This window comes from Coccomyxa subellipsoidea, assembly GCF_000258705.1.
Source record: "Coccomyxa subellipsoidea C-169, whole genome shotgun sequence".
NCBI classification, from domain to species: domain Eukaryota; kingdom Viridiplantae; phylum Chlorophyta; class Trebouxiophyceae; family Coccomyxaceae; genus Coccomyxa; species Coccomyxa subellipsoidea.
The window spans coordinates 690,288-707,301 of record NW_005178027.1 but is presented as its reverse complement, the minus strand read 5'-3'; the positions used below and the strand labels follow the sequence as shown (position 1 = coordinate 707,301).

Sequence of the window (17,014 nt, the reverse complement as noted above, 5' to 3'; positions counted from 1 at the left end):
TACCCAGGGCGCCTTTGTGTCCCCTCGAAGGAATACTGGCCCTGGGTATTGCCTTAGAGGAATGAATTATATACATGCCATTCTTGTAGGCTGCGACTTGTCAGGTGTGGTCCTGAATGTTTCTGCTTGTGTGATGGTGCAACCCGTTGAATTGAGCTTCTTTTTACCCTTTTGCTGACCAGCCAATGCCACCTTTAGGCCAGGAAATAAGAGAACTGAAGGTACAAAACAAATTCATGTTATCTTTGCGCGCAAGTGTGTGCCCTTCATTTGGTTGAAGACATTGCAATTGAATGTTGTTCTTAGAGCTCAGCGCAGTGCAGAGAGGCTTGCAAATGAGCATTGATAGTGTATTTTGATTTCTGGATTTAACTTTACACCTGCCCCTTGGGACAACCATGCCCAAACAGGCCACGATGATGTGAAAAGTGACCTTCAAGCAACAATCAGGCTCGGCACATTCAAAGTACAATCCTTGGCCCAAGATCAAGTTGCAGTGCCTGTTGAAGGAAGAAGACAGCACACATCAAGGCATTACCGAGCGCCTCATTAGTGCTCCATATGCTCATGCTCATGTATGCAATGTCCTCATCATAATGACGACACAGCATACATGGTTAAAAGACACCGCAGCCGCTTCAGGATCTGAAGCAAGTGTCTGGGCCAAAATCGTGACATAGTGCCTTTGCAAGGTGCTCAAAAGACAACGCTGCTGCTTCACAGTATGATGGAAGTCTCCAGGCAAAAAATTATGCCGAGTGCCTTTGCCAAAACAATGGCAAGTTGCAGGACATTCAGAACATAATGCTGTTGGAGCGCTTCATCTTCCCGGATTTGGGCGCTGATGTGGCAACTGCTGCCAGCTCAGCCGCCAGGTCAGCGTCGCCAGGTGCCGCCAGCAAGGCCATCTCCACACCCCCTCCCACACTTTGCAACGGGCCATTGTCCAAGAGAGATGCACGCCCACTGTCCACTCTTTCTGTCACACCTGCGCAGCATGCACCATGCTTGTCCGTCAGAACTCCATAGTGCATGCCACATTCTAAAGTCTCCAGTGCAGTGTGCGAGGCAAGACATGTGGAGCACAGACCCCCTGTATGCACCACAGTGGTTGAAGACAGTCATAACATGCAGTAATTGCAGTCACCATTGCTGAGGTCATCTTGAGTCCTCTGATTTGGGCTCTGAGAAACCCGCTCTTGTGATGGGCAACATGCAAACTCGTAATCAGCATGGTTGCATACCTGCATGGCCTGCGCGGCTGGATTTGCCGGAGGTGGCAGCCATCTCGCGGCGTGCCTGGCGCCTCTCACGAAACGAGTTGATGTCGCGAGTCATGCGCTGCTCAAAGGGCAGAAACAGGACGCCCTCCTCCTGCATGCATATAGGGCAAATCAATACCACAGCGACCTTTCAAGACACCGCTGAGCTCTGATCAGCATTACAGATGCGCCTGGAGCCCACAGCCCTGCCTGCTGGTCTTCTGACAGAAGAGCTTGCTTTGCAGGAGCTATCGCATCCCTTGCCCTTCCCTTGTTGGTCTTCATGAGCGTGTGATCACAGCCAGAGGACACACAAGGGCCGCCTGCCAAGATAGGGTCCAATGTACTGGGTGCCAAGTGGGTGCAAGACCAGATCCACCCCAACGTTGGCCGGGACTCTCCACCCCTGCACCCACCCCACCCTCCAAATTATGTGGTAGGTGATTTGAATCACAACAATGGCACACCTGCAGTGCGGCCAGTCTGCGCTGACGGTGCTCCATTTCTGCCTGGAAGCCCTCAACGTGGGCCCAGGAGCTGGGGTGCACGTCCAGGGGGCTCAAACCCGGCCCATCCAGACCACGCACCACTGCCTCTCTCATCTCCTGGTGCGATGCGCAGTAGCTGCACGCAGCAGGACAACTTGCAAGGTTGAAAGCATGGCAAGGATGACATGCCTGCCAGTTCACATTCTGCTCAAGGCGGCGCTGTCTCCTGGCACAACATTCACCTAGCAACCTAATCTGATCTGCGCATTCAGCGTTTAATTTAAGGTACACCTTACCCTGCATGCAGCCAGAGCTGATAGAGTACTAGGTGCAGCACTGAATGGTGCCGGATGAAGCGCATGTCTTGCAAAATGGCAGGATGCGCTTGACACTGTTGTCAGCCAAGCACAGGTGCCGGCTATGCATGCGGAAAACACGAGGAGGGTCCCTCACATGCAGAAGAAGTGGACGAGGCAGTCATCGATCCCCGGCGGCATGCAGAAAGCCGACGGCAACTTGAACGCCCTGGCAAATTAGACACATGAATGATTTCAATCATGACCATATGGTAACAAGAAGACACACACCCTTCCCAGATTCTTGTTGCTCGTAAGGCGCTGGACATTAGGTAGGAAGAATACAGATTGGCGAGGAGAAGGTTTGGCTGATGTGGGCACCTGCGCATCTTCTCGCGGGCGTGGCAGGTGAAGGGGGCGGCGAAGTTGATGCCGTAGTTGCCGCAGATGGAGATGATCTGGCCGATGCCCAGGCCCATCGCGCACCCCAGGCAGCACACAAACATGCCTGCCCACACACACCGGCACTTGAGCATAGAAAATACGGGTTTAGTAGTTTCCATCCCATGTGTTTCAGTCCACATCTTGGCACGACAAAACATTCAGCAGGAGGCACACCATCATACTCCAGCTGACTGTCCATCACTGATTCATTTTGTGTTAGCCTCAGCTCAGCCCAGCCCTCAGCCTAGCCTCAGGTGCAGGCTATCGTACAACAGCTTAGGGTGACGGTTAGCACGGTGGTTTGCCCATGTTGATTGTTGTGATGTGCCAAAGGGCAAAGCATACACAAGAGTGTGGGGCGCGCACAGAGGTTGGCGATGTCTGTGGGGTAGTTTCTGCCCAGGCCGCTGAATGGCTCGCTGTACTCTCGGCCCAGGGACAGGGCATGCACTGTGCGGCTCCATCGGGTCCTGTCTATGCCGAACCAGTAGCACTCTGCGAGCGTCCTGCCAGACAAAGAAGGGCAGTCAGCTGCTGACGCTGCTTTACAAACAGGCACAGCTAGCTGCCTCATGTGCATCTAGAGGTGAATTTCTCTTTGACTTCGCCTGAGATCTGTGTAGGAACACGAGCCCTTTTGCAACAGGTGATAGGACTTGTTTAATTTGACACATTCATGCGACCTGCCGTTCTAGAGCACGCCCTCACATCTTGGCTGCAAGGTGCTATCTCTTGCATGGTCCTTCCCCAAGGCAAGTCCAGTGAGGGTTTTATACAGCTTGCCTGCCAAAGCACAGGCCGCGCCAGGCAAAGGGATTGAAGCGGAAGCTGGGGCAGCAGGGCACATGCACTGCGGGCTGCAAGACAAGCCAAGAAACAGGGTGTCAGTGGACCTTGCAGTGTAGTCTGCAGCAAGGTCGCACATATGGTATAAGAAATATGGTGCTGCAACTTTTTGTGCATCGGTTACCTTGATCAGCCTCTCCCTGCTCCCCCAGCACTCGAAGAGGCCAAGAGTCCAGCGCCCATCCTGTAGATGTTCGACAAGAATAGAGAATTAGGGCTTCGATACGGGCAAGGTAAGGCCTTGAACTTCTTCGTTCAACTCATCACAACAATCAAAGACCTGGACAACAGAGGCAAGCTGCTCTGCGATCTCCTCGGGGCGCGTTGGAAGGGTGTCACGGTAGTCCGCCTGAGACGAGACCAGTGTCGTTTCTGGTACTTTCCAGTGCGTGAACCAGGCATTGAACATTGTTCAATCTCGAAGTTTCTCTCAATTCAGCAACATGAATTTAAAGGGGGCCATCCCTGAACAACTTGGGATTGAACATTGTGCGACGAGGATCCTATCTAGTTCTTGGACGTGTCGAATTAGAGAAGGCACAAGCTGGCATCGCTATCCTGATGGTGTTGATGTGAACATCATCAAAAGTAACATTACTTAGCACTTTGTCTCTTCCAAGACACTTGAGAACGCATAGTATAGCCAAAGTGCTGTAAGGAACGGTGCGAAGACTAGGTCACGAGGCTTGCCTCGACTGCAAAGAGCAGCTGTAGGGCGAGCAGATTGATGTAGATAGGGATGCGTTCATCTTCAGGATGCCTGTTACATGCACTGTCGTGTCTTGTTTTTGCCACAGCCTTCAGCTCTGCAAGGTACGAGAAAATCAAGCTACACTGTCTCCACCTTCCTATGCAGGATCTGCAGCAGACAAAGCTCTCCTTTCTTTCAAGAGGAAAAAAGAGGTTTCCTTCAACTTTCTGATCGTCGAATCATGCTGCTGCAGGGCTCAAGGAGTCAACCTCAACGTTGGGCCACTGGGTGACTCCCACAAGCACCGTTGGTATGTGTGGACAATAGTCTCAGTGGCCGGTACGCGCAATCACTTTCCCCTTCTCACCCATTCCAAGCATGTATCAACAGTTGTCTTAGGCCAAGCAGCCTTGGAAACATCGAGGCTGTCATCTGTAGGCGCAGCATTTCTCATCAGCCTCTTCTGGACCATCCGGGGCATTGTCAAATGGCGCAGGCGTGTCAAGTGCGCTTCACACCAAATGTTCTGCTTGCCTCATCCCAGCAATTGCCACACTGCAGGCTGAGCGACTCCAATTTTCACTTGGACGTTGATGGCACATCAATGTCACCATGGATTGTGTTCCGCTAGACTTCAGTTTACCAAATGACCTCTGGGTGGGGCAAATATAATTTAAAGTAAGAACAAGAGGGACGCCAAGACAAGTTGACTCCATATTCGGAAGCACATGATACAGGACATGCAAAGGAAGGACACAGAGCAGGGCCGGCTTGGGATTGGTCACACACAAGGGTACAGGCCTCTTATAGGACAGGACAAGATTATGGAAGCGTTTTCCGAGGGGTGGGGGGGATTTACTTAGACAAACACATGTGTTGGCCCCGGCTGGCGGGGTCGGTAAGTACTGAGCACCATGCCCACGATTAATTGGGTCTTGCAGGGATCTGGCGAGCCCAGGAAGGGGTAGGAGTGTGGTATTAAATTGCAGCTTGTCTGCGGACGCACCTTTTCTCTTGGCAGGAACTGCATCTACTAATAATACATGTGTGTGGGATTTTTGGCAGGGCGCAGAGGGTGCAGAGGAGGGCGGCAGAGTTGGGGGTGAGCCCTGACAAAGTTTCAGGCGATGACGTGGAGTTGGGCCTCTTTTCCTTCTGGGAGACTGACAACCTCGACAAGGAATTGCCCGCTGGTGTAGGCAAGGCTTCATCCGGCAGAAGTCGGCGCAAGGGAGTGCTCATGAGCGAGGCTGATGCCAAAAAACTCAGGTGAGACCGCTGTGTGCACTGATTATACTTTGTGCAAGGTTGCTCGTGTCTGTTTCCCAGCAGCATTGTAGTGGCATGCTGAGATTATTGTTGCCAGCCATGCAGACCAATAAATTTGCTTGAAGACACGGGCATGCAAATGGCGATATGGTTATGTGGCCCCTCTATCAGTCAGGATGGGCACAGTGCTCGGCACTGGCTCAATGCTGTTATATTATGCCACGCTGAGAGCATATACACTGGACTATGTTGGGAAACTTTTCTGCAGGGAGATACGGAAAGGGACACCCGCGCAACAGGAGGCAGAGCGGTTGTACAGGACTGGCCAACATCCCACCTCTGCTGAACTACTGCACCACCTGCGCCGTGTGGACTCCTTCTGATGGTTTGCAATTGCAAGCATGCCCTCTCGGCCACCTAAGCATTTTTATCTTGCAGATGCCAAGCTTGACACGACCAGCAACAGCTGGCTGTGAGATATCTACCTAGGAAGTATCGGGGAAATACTCTGTAAGCAGCAGCTGCAACTGGAAGCGCCCGTGCTAAACCTCCAGTCCATTAAATTTTTGTCTGAGAGGGAGCACACCAGAGGAAGACCTGTGATCCCTGGGTTGAAGCGAGGGGCAGAATGCGACCAGATGCGCATGCTGAGGTCAAAGTGTCGAGTAGCAGTCCATGCGCCTTTGGGACTGTGGCTGATTAGGATCTGGTGTGTTGTACCAAAATGCAGTGCCATGTGTTCAATGCAACAATAACTGCCTGCACCCACAAAATGATTTGTGGGTGCAGGAGCGGGCCCTGTGTGCTAGTTGTCTGCATACCCAGTGGAGTTGATAGACTGCTACTGTTCTAACCCAAGCAGCTGAGACACCAAATGTGGTCTATATATCCGCTGCAGTCCAATCCATCCTTCAATGAATTAAGCTGTTCATGCGTTGGTGAGACAGCAATGAGCAAACCTAAGTTCTGCGCAAGCATTAGCAAACCTCGCAACTAGTATCCGTGCTTTCTCCTCGAGTCTGCAAACCAAGGTACAGCAATATCCTTGCACAGTGCTCGACATTTAGATTCATTCCTCCTGCTACTGGCCCAAAGTCAGAGCCCTGCTGCAAATTTTATTCACCTCAAGCGCGCCCCAAGAACCTCTCCACTAAAAGTCTTACCCACGGTGTTATGCGATTGTAAGTTAGCCCCCGCTGGCGAGGGGCGGTATAAATGCTGAGCAATGTAATCATAAACTAATTTCGTCTTGGTTGCATTTGGCGAGCCCAACAAGGGGTAGGATTTTGGCAACCATTAACCTTGCCTCTTGGCAGACAAATCTTGTAATGAAGATAATTGCCTGCAGCACTCATCTCTACACAGCGGCGGCCTCCAAGGCTGCCACCTGTGAGAGTGTTAGGCGGTCGTCAAAAGGCTGCAGCACCTTGACATCGATTCTGTCGCCGCTCTGGTACCTGTCCGAGACCTCCTCAAAGTCATCCAGGTCAAGCTGTGACCTGTGCACCAGCCCCTTCACGCCGGGAGCCACCTTGACGAAGACTCCAAAGTCCACCACGCTCCTGACCACTGCACCCCTGCAGCAGAACCGCTTTTGTCACCGCTTGAAGCCAGAGCAAGCGAAGACATACAAGGCTAATGATAAGGTCGGTAATGATTGTAATCAGTCGTGCACATTGCACATCTGCCCTGAAATGCAGCACTTCCAGCAGCGCAGGGCTAGGCGCGGTGCAACACCTTAGCAATTCCCTTCCAACCTCTCTTGTTTCCGCAGCGCGTAGCACCTGAACTGACCCCTCTGATCGTGAGCATAAGACTGCACGCTCTGCTCAGACATACATTACATTCCGCCGCCAAAATGTCAGCTCATAAAGCAGAAGAGGACGGCCTGGCATATTCCAGGCAATATCCAGGTTGGCTGGAAGGTTCCGGCAGCATGTCTGGTGACTCACCGCACAATCTCTCCCACAGCAGGCTCGTTACTCCTCTGCGCGGATCCGTCCTCGAGAAGCACCTCTTTCCGTGACAGCTTCAGCTTGCCATCTTTCAGCGTCTGTGCGCGCACGCATCAGGTCAGATGCCGTCATTCTGTCTGGTCAGGTACCGTAAACCGCAGGTCAGATACCGTAAAACCAATGTTCCGCCAGGTTAAATACCGAAACACTGTAATACCGTGAAAACCTCACGGTAGATACCGGCAGGCACCAGTGCATCAGCTGGGTGAGCCTCTCGAAACATGCTGGAGACGGCGGCTTACATGTATCTCTAAAAGCATGAAGCTCAACCACAGCAGAGAAAGGACTAGTTGTTAGTGATGGTTACCTCCTGGCAGAGACAGGGGTGCGGATTACGGTGTTACATGACCTTCCCTGGCCTTGAGCAACCAGATGATCCCTAGGCAGGGCACCCAATCACAGCATGCATAGCAGTGTGTGAATGTGCAGGTGTGCAAAAAGACAACCTGGGTGGGCACTTTCGGTGTTTCATTCTCAAGACATTGGATTCGACTTCAGGACCGAACAATACTAGGCCGCGGCTGGCGGGGGGGAGTATAATTATTGAGCACCGCGCCCACGATTGGTTGGGTAATGCATGGATCCAGCAAGTCCATCAAGGGATAGCATTTGTGGCCGCTTCAAACTGCAGCTCGCCTGCTCACGTACCTTGCCACAGGCAGGAACAGCATTTAATAAACATCATGACAATTCTGGGGAAAAAGTCATTGATCAGAAGCGCACGTCTATGAGTTTGACGTCGATGCGGTCACCCTCTTCCCAGGCGTCCATGCTGGCAGTTCTGCCGAGTTCCAGCTCCGATATGTGGCACAGGCCCCTCACTCCCGGCAGGATCTCCACAAAGAGCCCAAACGCGCTCACGCCCTCCACGCACGCATCCCTGCATGACAGGAATAACAATTCTGGATTCTGCTATCTTCTAGTTTGTTGATTATTTGATCAAGCCAAGGAATCTGTGCCCTTTGTAGGCCTTCACCCCTGCACGCCTCGGGTGCATGTCCTGTGAACCAAGGAAGACAGCCACAAATAGCCACGGCAATATGTACTACTTCGGTATATCTTCAAAAAGGTTTCCCCCAAAAAGGTTTCCCATCACTGTCAGACAATGTCAGGCCGGAGACTTTCCTGTTTCATGTGCAAATGTCTGACCCGCTGCTCCTGTTCATGCTCAAACGTGGCCACAAATGTGGCTTTTGACGGGTGAGATGTTTGAGCGCTGCTGCCGCGGGTGCACCACAGGCAGCCTGGATGGCATCCGGCGCGAGAGGTGTTGTTTCGGGTGAGAGAAAACAGCAAATGCAGGCGCACCGGTAGATTTTGCCGATCTCGGGCTCCTCGGGAGGGGTTGATGCTGATGTGGATGCCCTGTCATCGACCACAATGCCCAGCTGGTCAAGCAACACCGCCTTCCTGGACAGCCGCAGCTTCCCGTCCTCCGACACCTGCAGGCATTCGAAATAAATTTTGAATGATGAAACATTGTCTGAGATGTGTCGATGGTGGTGAAAACACATTAAATGCACTAGACATATGCGAAGCCTTCACTCAAGCCTCGCTCACAAGTATTGACGTCGACACATTGCAGAGCTCTGCTCCTCCCAAGTCAACCTGCTGCATGCACGCATGCACGCATGCAGCACCACAGGCTTAGCACGATTTCTGTGCTGGGCTGTCAATGGCATGCTTGGCTGTCCCATCAGTCATCACCAGCTTGAAATTCACTCTTCTTTGTACCTCAGTAAACTCCTCAGGACCCCACCTCGACAACCTTGGCATCCATTACGTCACCGGCGTGCCAGCAGCGCAGGTCAGGGTACTGGGTGACGTCCAGGTCTGTCTGGTGCACCGTTCCCTCCACGCCAGGCGCCGCCTCCACGACTAATCCAGTCGCCATCACCTTCGTCACCCTCGCATCCCTGCACCAAGGGAAATATAACTTCATGACTCACGCATGGAAGCACACGCGCGGTGAGTTGACGGTGTTAGGACAGCTGGTCGATCGCCCTCATTTACTGGCGATATGGGTGGGTAGTCTGAAGACTGGCCTGCCTGCATGAAGGACACTGGAGTGTGCCCTGAAACATGGGCCGAAGGGGAAGTTGGGCCCTGCTCAGGGCATGCAGTCTTAGCCTCAGCGCAGGGCGTGCTGCCTTGCTCCTGGGCTGAGGCTATCACTGCGATGTTTGAGCAGGACTAAAGGTCAATAATTGTGCAGGCGCCAAGAGGGTGCGTGGTCAGGACAGAGGGCTGCAACGCACTTGTAGATGCGGCCTAGCTCGGACGAACTTGCTGACGAGGCGGCTGAGGAGGCAGTGCGGGAGGCAACGCCCTCCTCCAGCAGCACAGACTTCCTGGACAGCTTCAGCTTGTTCCCTGCCATGACCTGAACAGCCGCACGCATATCAGTCATTGCCGCGTATTCAGGGAATGCAACACCCCAGAATCGCGTAAAAAGGCGCATCTAGAGTCCTCCAATTCTTAATGTTGGGTTTATTGGTGCAAAAAAGCAGTAAACCACGCATGCCCGGGGGCCCCCGCCTCTGCACAGTCCCAGATACACTGATGCGCGAGGGGAGCGAATGCTTCACTCCTGGGTGCCGCCTTGCTGGCAGACAGTTGAGAATTGCAATGCAGCGGGCCCGAAGACAAGGGTATGAAGATGTGAGTCAAATGCCGATCCCTGAGAGGGGAGAAATGCAGGTTAACATGGGCTGAGGGAGGCAGGTTTCCACCTCGAGTAATTTGACATCCATGGTGTCCCCTGGGGACCACTCATCTGCCTCTGCCCTCCCGATCTCCAGCTCAGAAACGTGCACCAGGCCTTGCAATCCTGGCAGGATCTCAACAAAGACCCCAAAGGCCGCGCAGCTCGTCACCTGACAATTTCTGCACCCACATGCTGGCCCTCAGGACAGCCTTCAGAACGGAATAAATGATACATCGACTCTCCCTTATAATATACCATCCTGAGTACTCAGGGTTTGTTCCAGAAGCAAATAAGCAGCCAGACATGTCATTAGAGCAGGTGAATATTAGTCACCCACCTGTAGATCTTGCCCGGCTCTGGCTGCTCCATAGGTATATCCTCTGCCCCACCCTCGATCTGCAGTGCCTTCCTTGACAGCTTGAGCTTGCCATTCTCCAACACCTGCATAGAGAATGCTTGTTATCTCAACCGCGCATAGCCAGAAACCAATACTCATCCTCAGAGTGCATGCATGCTATTCCAGCAGGCACAAACAGGTCTTGCAAGGAGAAGCTCGCTCAAGGCCTGTCTCACTCGAGGCCCAACTGGCAATGTCCTGAAATGAGCCGCAACTTGAGAGGTTCATTAAAGACACTCTTGACAATATTCTGAGAAAGCGCAGGCGATGCAATATAAGTCTAGTCATGGTGGAGCAGGACAGGTGTGTATGAGGGTGCAGCACGTCAAGGGGAGAGAACCAACCTCCAGTAACTTGACATCAATGGAGTCACCGACAACCCAGTTCTCCGCGGTGATGCTGCGATCCACATCCAGCTCTGAATTGTGCAGCAGGCCAGTCTTGCCCGGCAGGATCTCCACAAACAGCCCAAACTTCTCCACCGAGTCCACCTTGGCGCCGCTGCAAGCCCACAAAGAAAGGGTGGTGGACAGAAGTCACGAAATCCGCATTCAATGCCCAAAAGCCCACAATGAGCTTCGAGGAACCAAAGAAGCAAAGGACCTTTGTGTGGCAGCACAATGACAGCTAGGGATTGCCCAGCAGTGCTTGTAGTTTTTCCCTCATACGCGCGCATGACAGGAACAAGCAGGGCAAAAAAGAGGCAATATCGTACAGGCAGCCATTTGTACAATACATAGCAATTTGTCACCACCTCTCATGGTTAAGATTCGCAACAACACCTTGAGCTGTGCCTCGAATGATACCTAAAATATGACAACTGCATTTGGGAATGGTAGCTCACTTGTAGGTCCGGCCAACCTCTGGCTCTTCCAGGAGCCTCTCTGCCATCTGCAGTGCTTTGGTTGCAATATCGTCGCTGCTCGCCATTACCTCCACGGTCCCCTTTATGTTGTCAACGACCTAGCACACCCATGGCCATATCTCAGCAATTCTGCGCGAAAACGAACTTTTCTTTCTTCGTAAATGCATGCATCATTGGCTGGCCGCCAAACGCTAGGTGCCGGGCCCAGACAGATAGAGAGAGACTGAACAGAGAATGCCACAAGAAGGTCCAGCAAGCACCGAGCGCCCGCTCAGACGGAAATGAGCATATGGCCCAGAAGAATCTGCACTCCACGGAGAAAGATCCTTACAGAGGCAAATCAGGTTTGTATATCAGCAAAGAAGCACCTTGATGTCATCGGCGCCGGACTCCTCGATGAGCGCGCGGATGTAGCGGCCACCGGGGCCGATCAGCTGCCCCAGCTTGTCGGGGTTGACGTTGAAGCGGCGGATGCGCGGAGCATTGGGTGCCAAGGAACGCCTCGGGGCTGGGGCGCAGCGATCCATCTCCCCGAGGATGTGGCGCCTCGCCGCGCGCGCGGCCGCCAGCGCAGCCGTCAGCACTTCTATCGTAATTCCCTCCACCTGCGGGGCGCCGATAAAAGAGCTCTGTCAGACAGGCATGTTCAGATCATACGTACAAAATTGCCTGATATCTGCTTCTCGCACTGCTGCTGTTAAGCAGGAAGGGCCATGCAGTGCGAGCTCTGTTTAGACGGGACAACGGCAGACATGCATGCATGAGATGCAAGCGTAGCGTCATAGAGCATGCTGTGGTGACCTGGTAGCACTAGTACAGTGCTATGAGATCAAGAATATAATATGCAACTACCGTATTTCTCATTTTAAACTTCGCACCCTGAGAATTTTGTATTAGTGCGGGGTTACTTTGAGACCACTTCCCTCAGTAAAAAATAGATTTTTGCATTCTACCCATGCCAAATCCAGATCTGCCTTTGACCCTTTTTCAGATCTTTTATTTACTTTCCGTGGGGTTTAGGGTGATTACGGCGGTACCTTGATGTCCATCTGGAAGGCAGTGATGTGATCAGCGTCGCCGGCAACTTTGAAGTCCATGTCTCCCATGGCGTCCTCACTGCCCAGAATGTCTGTCAGAATCTGGAATTGCCCGCTGGGCTCCAAAATCAGACCCATGGCCACCCCCGCCACCGGCCGCGTCACCGGCACACCTGCGCAGCACGCACCGCTGTTTTTACAAGTACTATTACTGCATGCTGAATTTTGCGGAGAGGCAAGATGCGCCTGCAGGAAAGCTGCAGGCAGACGCTACCACTCAATTTACCCCTTGTTAGACTCATCGGAACCAAGAATACCAGTCAACCATGAGCACGGCGCTCGGTTTTTATACCGCCAGCCGGGGTCGGGGCAAGGCTTGCACAGAGCCTGGAACAGGGTAGAAAGCATGCGGGGTCTTGCTTTTGCAAGATTCCTCTGGCTTTTTGTTTGTGCAGTAGTGTAGTGTGAGCTGCACCTGCATCGAGGAGGGCCAGGTAGCCGCCGCACACGCTGGCCATGGAAGAAGACCCATTGCTCTCGGTCACTGTGCTCTCAACACGGACGGTGTATGGGAAGTCCACCTGCATGTCCACAGCACCTCCTTGGCTGTGTGCATGCCTGCTGAGTCCGCTCAAAAGAGCTTTTAGTATAAATTTGCACTGTGTTCAGCACAGCGCGCAAATGGCATCAACACATGCTCCAGCCAAGTCCAAATTGCCACATTTGCACATGGCGACGAAATGCGCAGGCTCTGCACCCGGCTTCATATGATAACACAAGGGTGCTCACTGTTTGCTTAGGAGAAATTACTAGCATTTTTCCGGCATCGCTACTTGTTAGCAAGCAGCTGCCTGTTTCTATCAAGCAGCAAGCACTCACCGCGTCGGGAATGATGGGGGTGAGCGCGCGCTCGGCGAGCTGGCCGTGGCCGATCTCGCGGCGGCCGGGCGCGCCGACGCGGCCGGTCTCGCCAACGCAGCTGGGCGGGAAGTAGTACTGCAGGAAGAACTTGCGCGAGAACTGCCCCTCCAACGCCATCTCATCCACCTGCTGGGCATCCTGCTCGCTGCCTGCACCACACCCATGCAATGCAACGTCAGTGATAGTGATGCGTGCCGATTGGACACCAGTGTGAGCTGGGCAAAGACATAACTTCCCTTTGTCACAAATTGGACGGAGACAATGCAACCGCCTTGCCAAGAGCTCTGAGCAGTGGAGTGCGGCATGTATCAGCCTCATGGCTTGAGATCCTTCTTTCTGCTTTTTGCTAGATCTCCGTGGATACAGCGCATGCACATGCGCACTGCAGCGCATCAACAAAAGCTACACTGTTCTTCAAAGTTTGTTGATACTCTTGTGGCACAACAGTGTGCTCCTTAGAGAGCGCAAAGAAACGGATGTCCAGGAAAAATTAGAGCCAGGGGTAATGATAATGCGTCTCCAGATTCTGCACCCCCTTTTAGGGCCTGGGTGAGGGGTTCCTCACCCAGGGTGACAACGGCGATGGTCTGCGTCTCGCCGCGGGTGAAGAGGGAGGAGCCGTGCGTGGATGGCAGCAGCCCCGCGCGCGATGTTATCGGCCGCACCTCGTCGCAGCGGCGCCCGTCCGCCCGGCAGTCCTCCCCAAGCGCCATCCGCCGCATCACCCGCGCCTCCACATGCTGCGCCACCATCACAAATTCGAATTTTCAAAGTCGAATTTTTCAAACTTGAAATGTCGAAGTTTGAGTTCAATTTCTCAAACTTGAGTGGCCTTTTGTGGGATAGAGGCTGGCCAATGGCTATCCATGCTGGTGCTGATGCATGCCTCACATCCCCATTGTGAAGCAAAGCTGCATTGCTTTCTGGTGCACTGTCTGATGCAGAGGCTTGATGAGCCTCAATGCGCATGGGGAAGGTAAATGCAGGGCAATCACAAGCTGTGCGATATTGCTGTGGGTCACTGCAGTGGTAGACGCTGTAGGTGTTCGAACGAGGATTCAGCGCCTCGGCAGAGTTGGAGCACCTTAAAGGCTCGGCCAAATTGGGAGAGGTTGGCGACGGGCGCTGCCCCGGATGTGCCGACAGACATTTCCTCGACGTCGCTCTCATCCTCTGACAGGCTCCCGAGTGACTGGAGAGAATCTGCTTCTGCCAGCTGAGACTTCACCCGCTCCTGTATGGCCATCACCGCCGAAGACCTTTCATGCTTGCCTGCCACACCCCACAAACCCAAAATTCAGTACATAGCAAAACATAACGTGCAACTGGTAATTTTTTATCTGTTATCAGGTGAACCGCAATTGACAACCAAAGACCACCCAAAATCCAAGGCAAGCAAAGTTCATGCTCTGCCCTACTCACCGCCACTTCTTCGGTAAGCAGCCTCCACATCGTCCCTGCACAGGGCCTCAATCCGGGCCTCCAGGCCTTCTGTGCCGTGGGCCATGTCTTGGCGCTTCGGCCGCCCCACCTGCTTCCTCCACCCCTCAATCGCCCGGCACTGCTCTGCCACAGCCTCCGTTCCAACCCTCACAGCCTGCAGCGCACGCCTCCCACCATATTTACGACCATCAAAAAAACGTCTCGGTGAATTGGGGTATGGGTTACTGTCTCATATATGAGAACACTTGCATGCAGGAACATTCCTCCCATATTCCCACGACGGAAGGTATTGATGTCCTTGTACCGCTCCAAACAACTGTGCATCCTCACAGCAGAATTGCTAGGCCACAGTACTGAGAGGAAGGGATAAAGTTGCCTTGAGGATACCACAGAGTGATACAGGGGCCGCCGTGTAGAGCGTGGTACAGACAATACAGGACATGGTGCACAAGGTCTCTCGGGTTAGCAGCACTGACCTCGAGCATCTGGTCCTCGGACAGGAAGTCACAGTAGCCCTCTATCATGAGTAGGGCATCAGCTGTGCCGGCCAGCATGAGGTCCAGGCTGCTCTCCTGCAGCTCCTGCTCGCTGGGGTTCACCACAAACCCCCGCCCCTCCAGCAGCCCCACTCGCACCCCCGCCACCGCCTTCTGCAGCGGAATATCTGCCACCCCAACCATACTCACCATCAGCTGCACATTCTTTTCCTCAGCAGCAAACTCACATGCATGCGCCGCCTCGATGGGCACGCATGGCGTGTCATGCATGGCAGGACATTGCCATGCGGGATGAGGTCACAAAGGGTAGCTCCAATAGGCAAATGATTGAGTGGAGAAGGGAAGGCCTGAAGTCATATGAGATGGGTCCGATGGCAGGGATTTTGTTCGTGGAGGGCAGGTAAGAGATCACAAGACGTAGACCCAACAGGACAGAGGGCATTGGTCCTGCAAGGTCACAAGACATGGGTCCAATAGGACGGGAGGCAATCACCAGAGATGGCGAGGGCGGCAGCGGCGGCGGTGATTGCAAGCGGCTCGGGGGTGTTGATGCCGTCGTAGGACAGCACCCAGATGAGCACCTGCGTGTCATTGGCCCAGCCCGGCGCAAACATCGGCCGCAGCGGCCGGTCCACTAGACGCGCCGTCAGCACCTCCCCGTCCTTGGGCCTCCCATCGCGCTTCAGCCAGCCTCCGCTGCAAGCATTAGTCACCGTGTCAGCCACACTGTAGTGCATCTTCTGTGCACGTCATGTGATACCGAGACCGTCGGCTTTCATCAGCTGTGATGTAGTTCTGAATAAGCAGTTGTGTGCTTTCATGTGAAACATCCAGTATGTCAAAACACAAATATGTCATTCCTGTGCCCCTGGGCTACAGGATGCCACAACTGTAGCTGTCCACAGACTGGACATAAAGTTGCAGCCATCTATTTCGGGCATGCATCTTAGGAGACATTGTACGAGACATTGTGCTGTCGTGCCGACCCAACATCATGCTTCATTGTGCACAAGATGACTCCAAATCAAGACAGGTTTTCTGACAAGAGAATATGGGCAGCAGACCTGGTCCTGCCGGCTGCACTGAACCTCTCTGCATAGTTGACCTGCAGGGGAGTAAAGGAGCCATCGCCGACAGTATGGTCTCCGCAGCACGCTGTTGCATACAACACCTGCATGACCCAACCTTGTCTCAGCCATTGAACGCCGCCAGGAAGGAGGCTCCAAAGGCCCCTGGTTGGTTACAGTGGCGCTGCATGCTGTGTATGCCGAATCTGACAGCAGCATATCTTTGCCTTGTAAGCTGCGACTCACCGTCTTGCCGCAAGTCAGCATGACAGCACCATTAGCCTGGCGCCCGATCTCACCAGTCTCCAGCAAGATCTGAGGCAACAAGAAGACATGTAATACACCAGATGATGGATTTGCAGGGATAGGTTCCTGTCATGCGCTGTAAGACAGAAGAGAGAACTGCAGGACTGCTGGCATGGCCACAAGTTGTCGGCACTCACCGGTTCCTGGCCAATATCAATGGTCACATTGCTGGTCCTTGCTGTAGATGGTGTGCTGAGCTGTTCTGATCTGCAAGTGAGACGGTGTCTACTGCTGCAAAGACTAGGTCTGCTGCGCTGGTTGCACCTGGATAAGTGTGTAAGTGCGCATGGTTGCCAACGAACAGGCTTACGAGACTGGATCCCAAGTCTATTGATGCCGATTGGCAAGTTACACAATGGTAAATGCAAATCCTGGTGTTGTGGCCTCTGTCCGACATTGCGAGCCAACCCTTTGAAAGTCTCCATTTGTTGTAAGAGATAAGATGACTGCCGCCTGCTCAAAT

At 53.3% G+C, this 17,014-nt stretch overlaps 3 protein-coding genes across 3 annotated transcripts; 1 reads left to right on the top strand and 2 right to left on the bottom strand.

The window, feature by feature from the left end:
* Positions 1-794: 794 nt before the first annotated feature.
* COCSUDRAFT_44123 (hypothetical protein) lies at positions 795-3,745 on the bottom strand (the record flags this gene model as incomplete). The annotated part of the gene is made up of 7 exons (XM_005644657.1): positions 795-988; positions 1,245-1,374; positions 1,730-1,886; positions 2,428-2,554; positions 2,857-2,996; positions 3,384-3,520; positions 3,617-3,745. 7 exons carry the CDS (start codon positions 3,743-3,745, stop codon positions 795-797), a joined length of 1,014 nt encoding a protein of 337 aa, XP_005644714.1.
* A 1,153-nt stretch (positions 3,746-4,898) lies between these two features.
* COCSUDRAFT_57897 (hypothetical protein) lies at positions 4,899-5,679 on the top strand (the record flags this gene model as incomplete). The annotated part of the gene is made up of 3 exons (XM_005644656.1): positions 4,899-4,925; positions 5,100-5,296; positions 5,565-5,679. The coding sequence occupies 3 exons, from the start codon at positions 4,899-4,901 to the stop codon at positions 5,677-5,679; spliced, it is 339 nt and encodes a 112-aa protein (XP_005644713.1).
* A 432-nt stretch (positions 5,680-6,111) lies between these two features.
* COCSUDRAFT_48633 (hypothetical protein) lies at positions 6,112-16,512 on the bottom strand (the record flags this gene model as incomplete). The annotated part of the gene is made up of 21 exons (XM_005644655.1): positions 6,112-6,873; positions 7,249-7,349; positions 8,035-8,191; positions 8,620-8,753; positions 9,071-9,227; positions 9,570-9,694; positions 10,044-10,197; positions 10,356-10,459; positions 10,760-10,916; positions 11,260-11,378; positions 11,649-11,885; positions 12,318-12,490; positions 12,793-12,898; positions 13,197-13,387; positions 13,804-13,978; positions 14,323-14,510; positions 14,661-14,835; positions 15,158-15,345; positions 15,672-15,874; positions 16,243-16,349; positions 16,492-16,512. The coding sequence occupies 21 exons, from the start codon at positions 16,510-16,512 to the stop codon at positions 6,654-6,656; spliced, it is 3,192 nt and encodes a 1,063-aa protein (XP_005644712.1). The 3' UTR covers positions 6,112-6,653.
* Between the last annotated feature and the right edge of the window lie 502 nt (positions 16,513-17,014).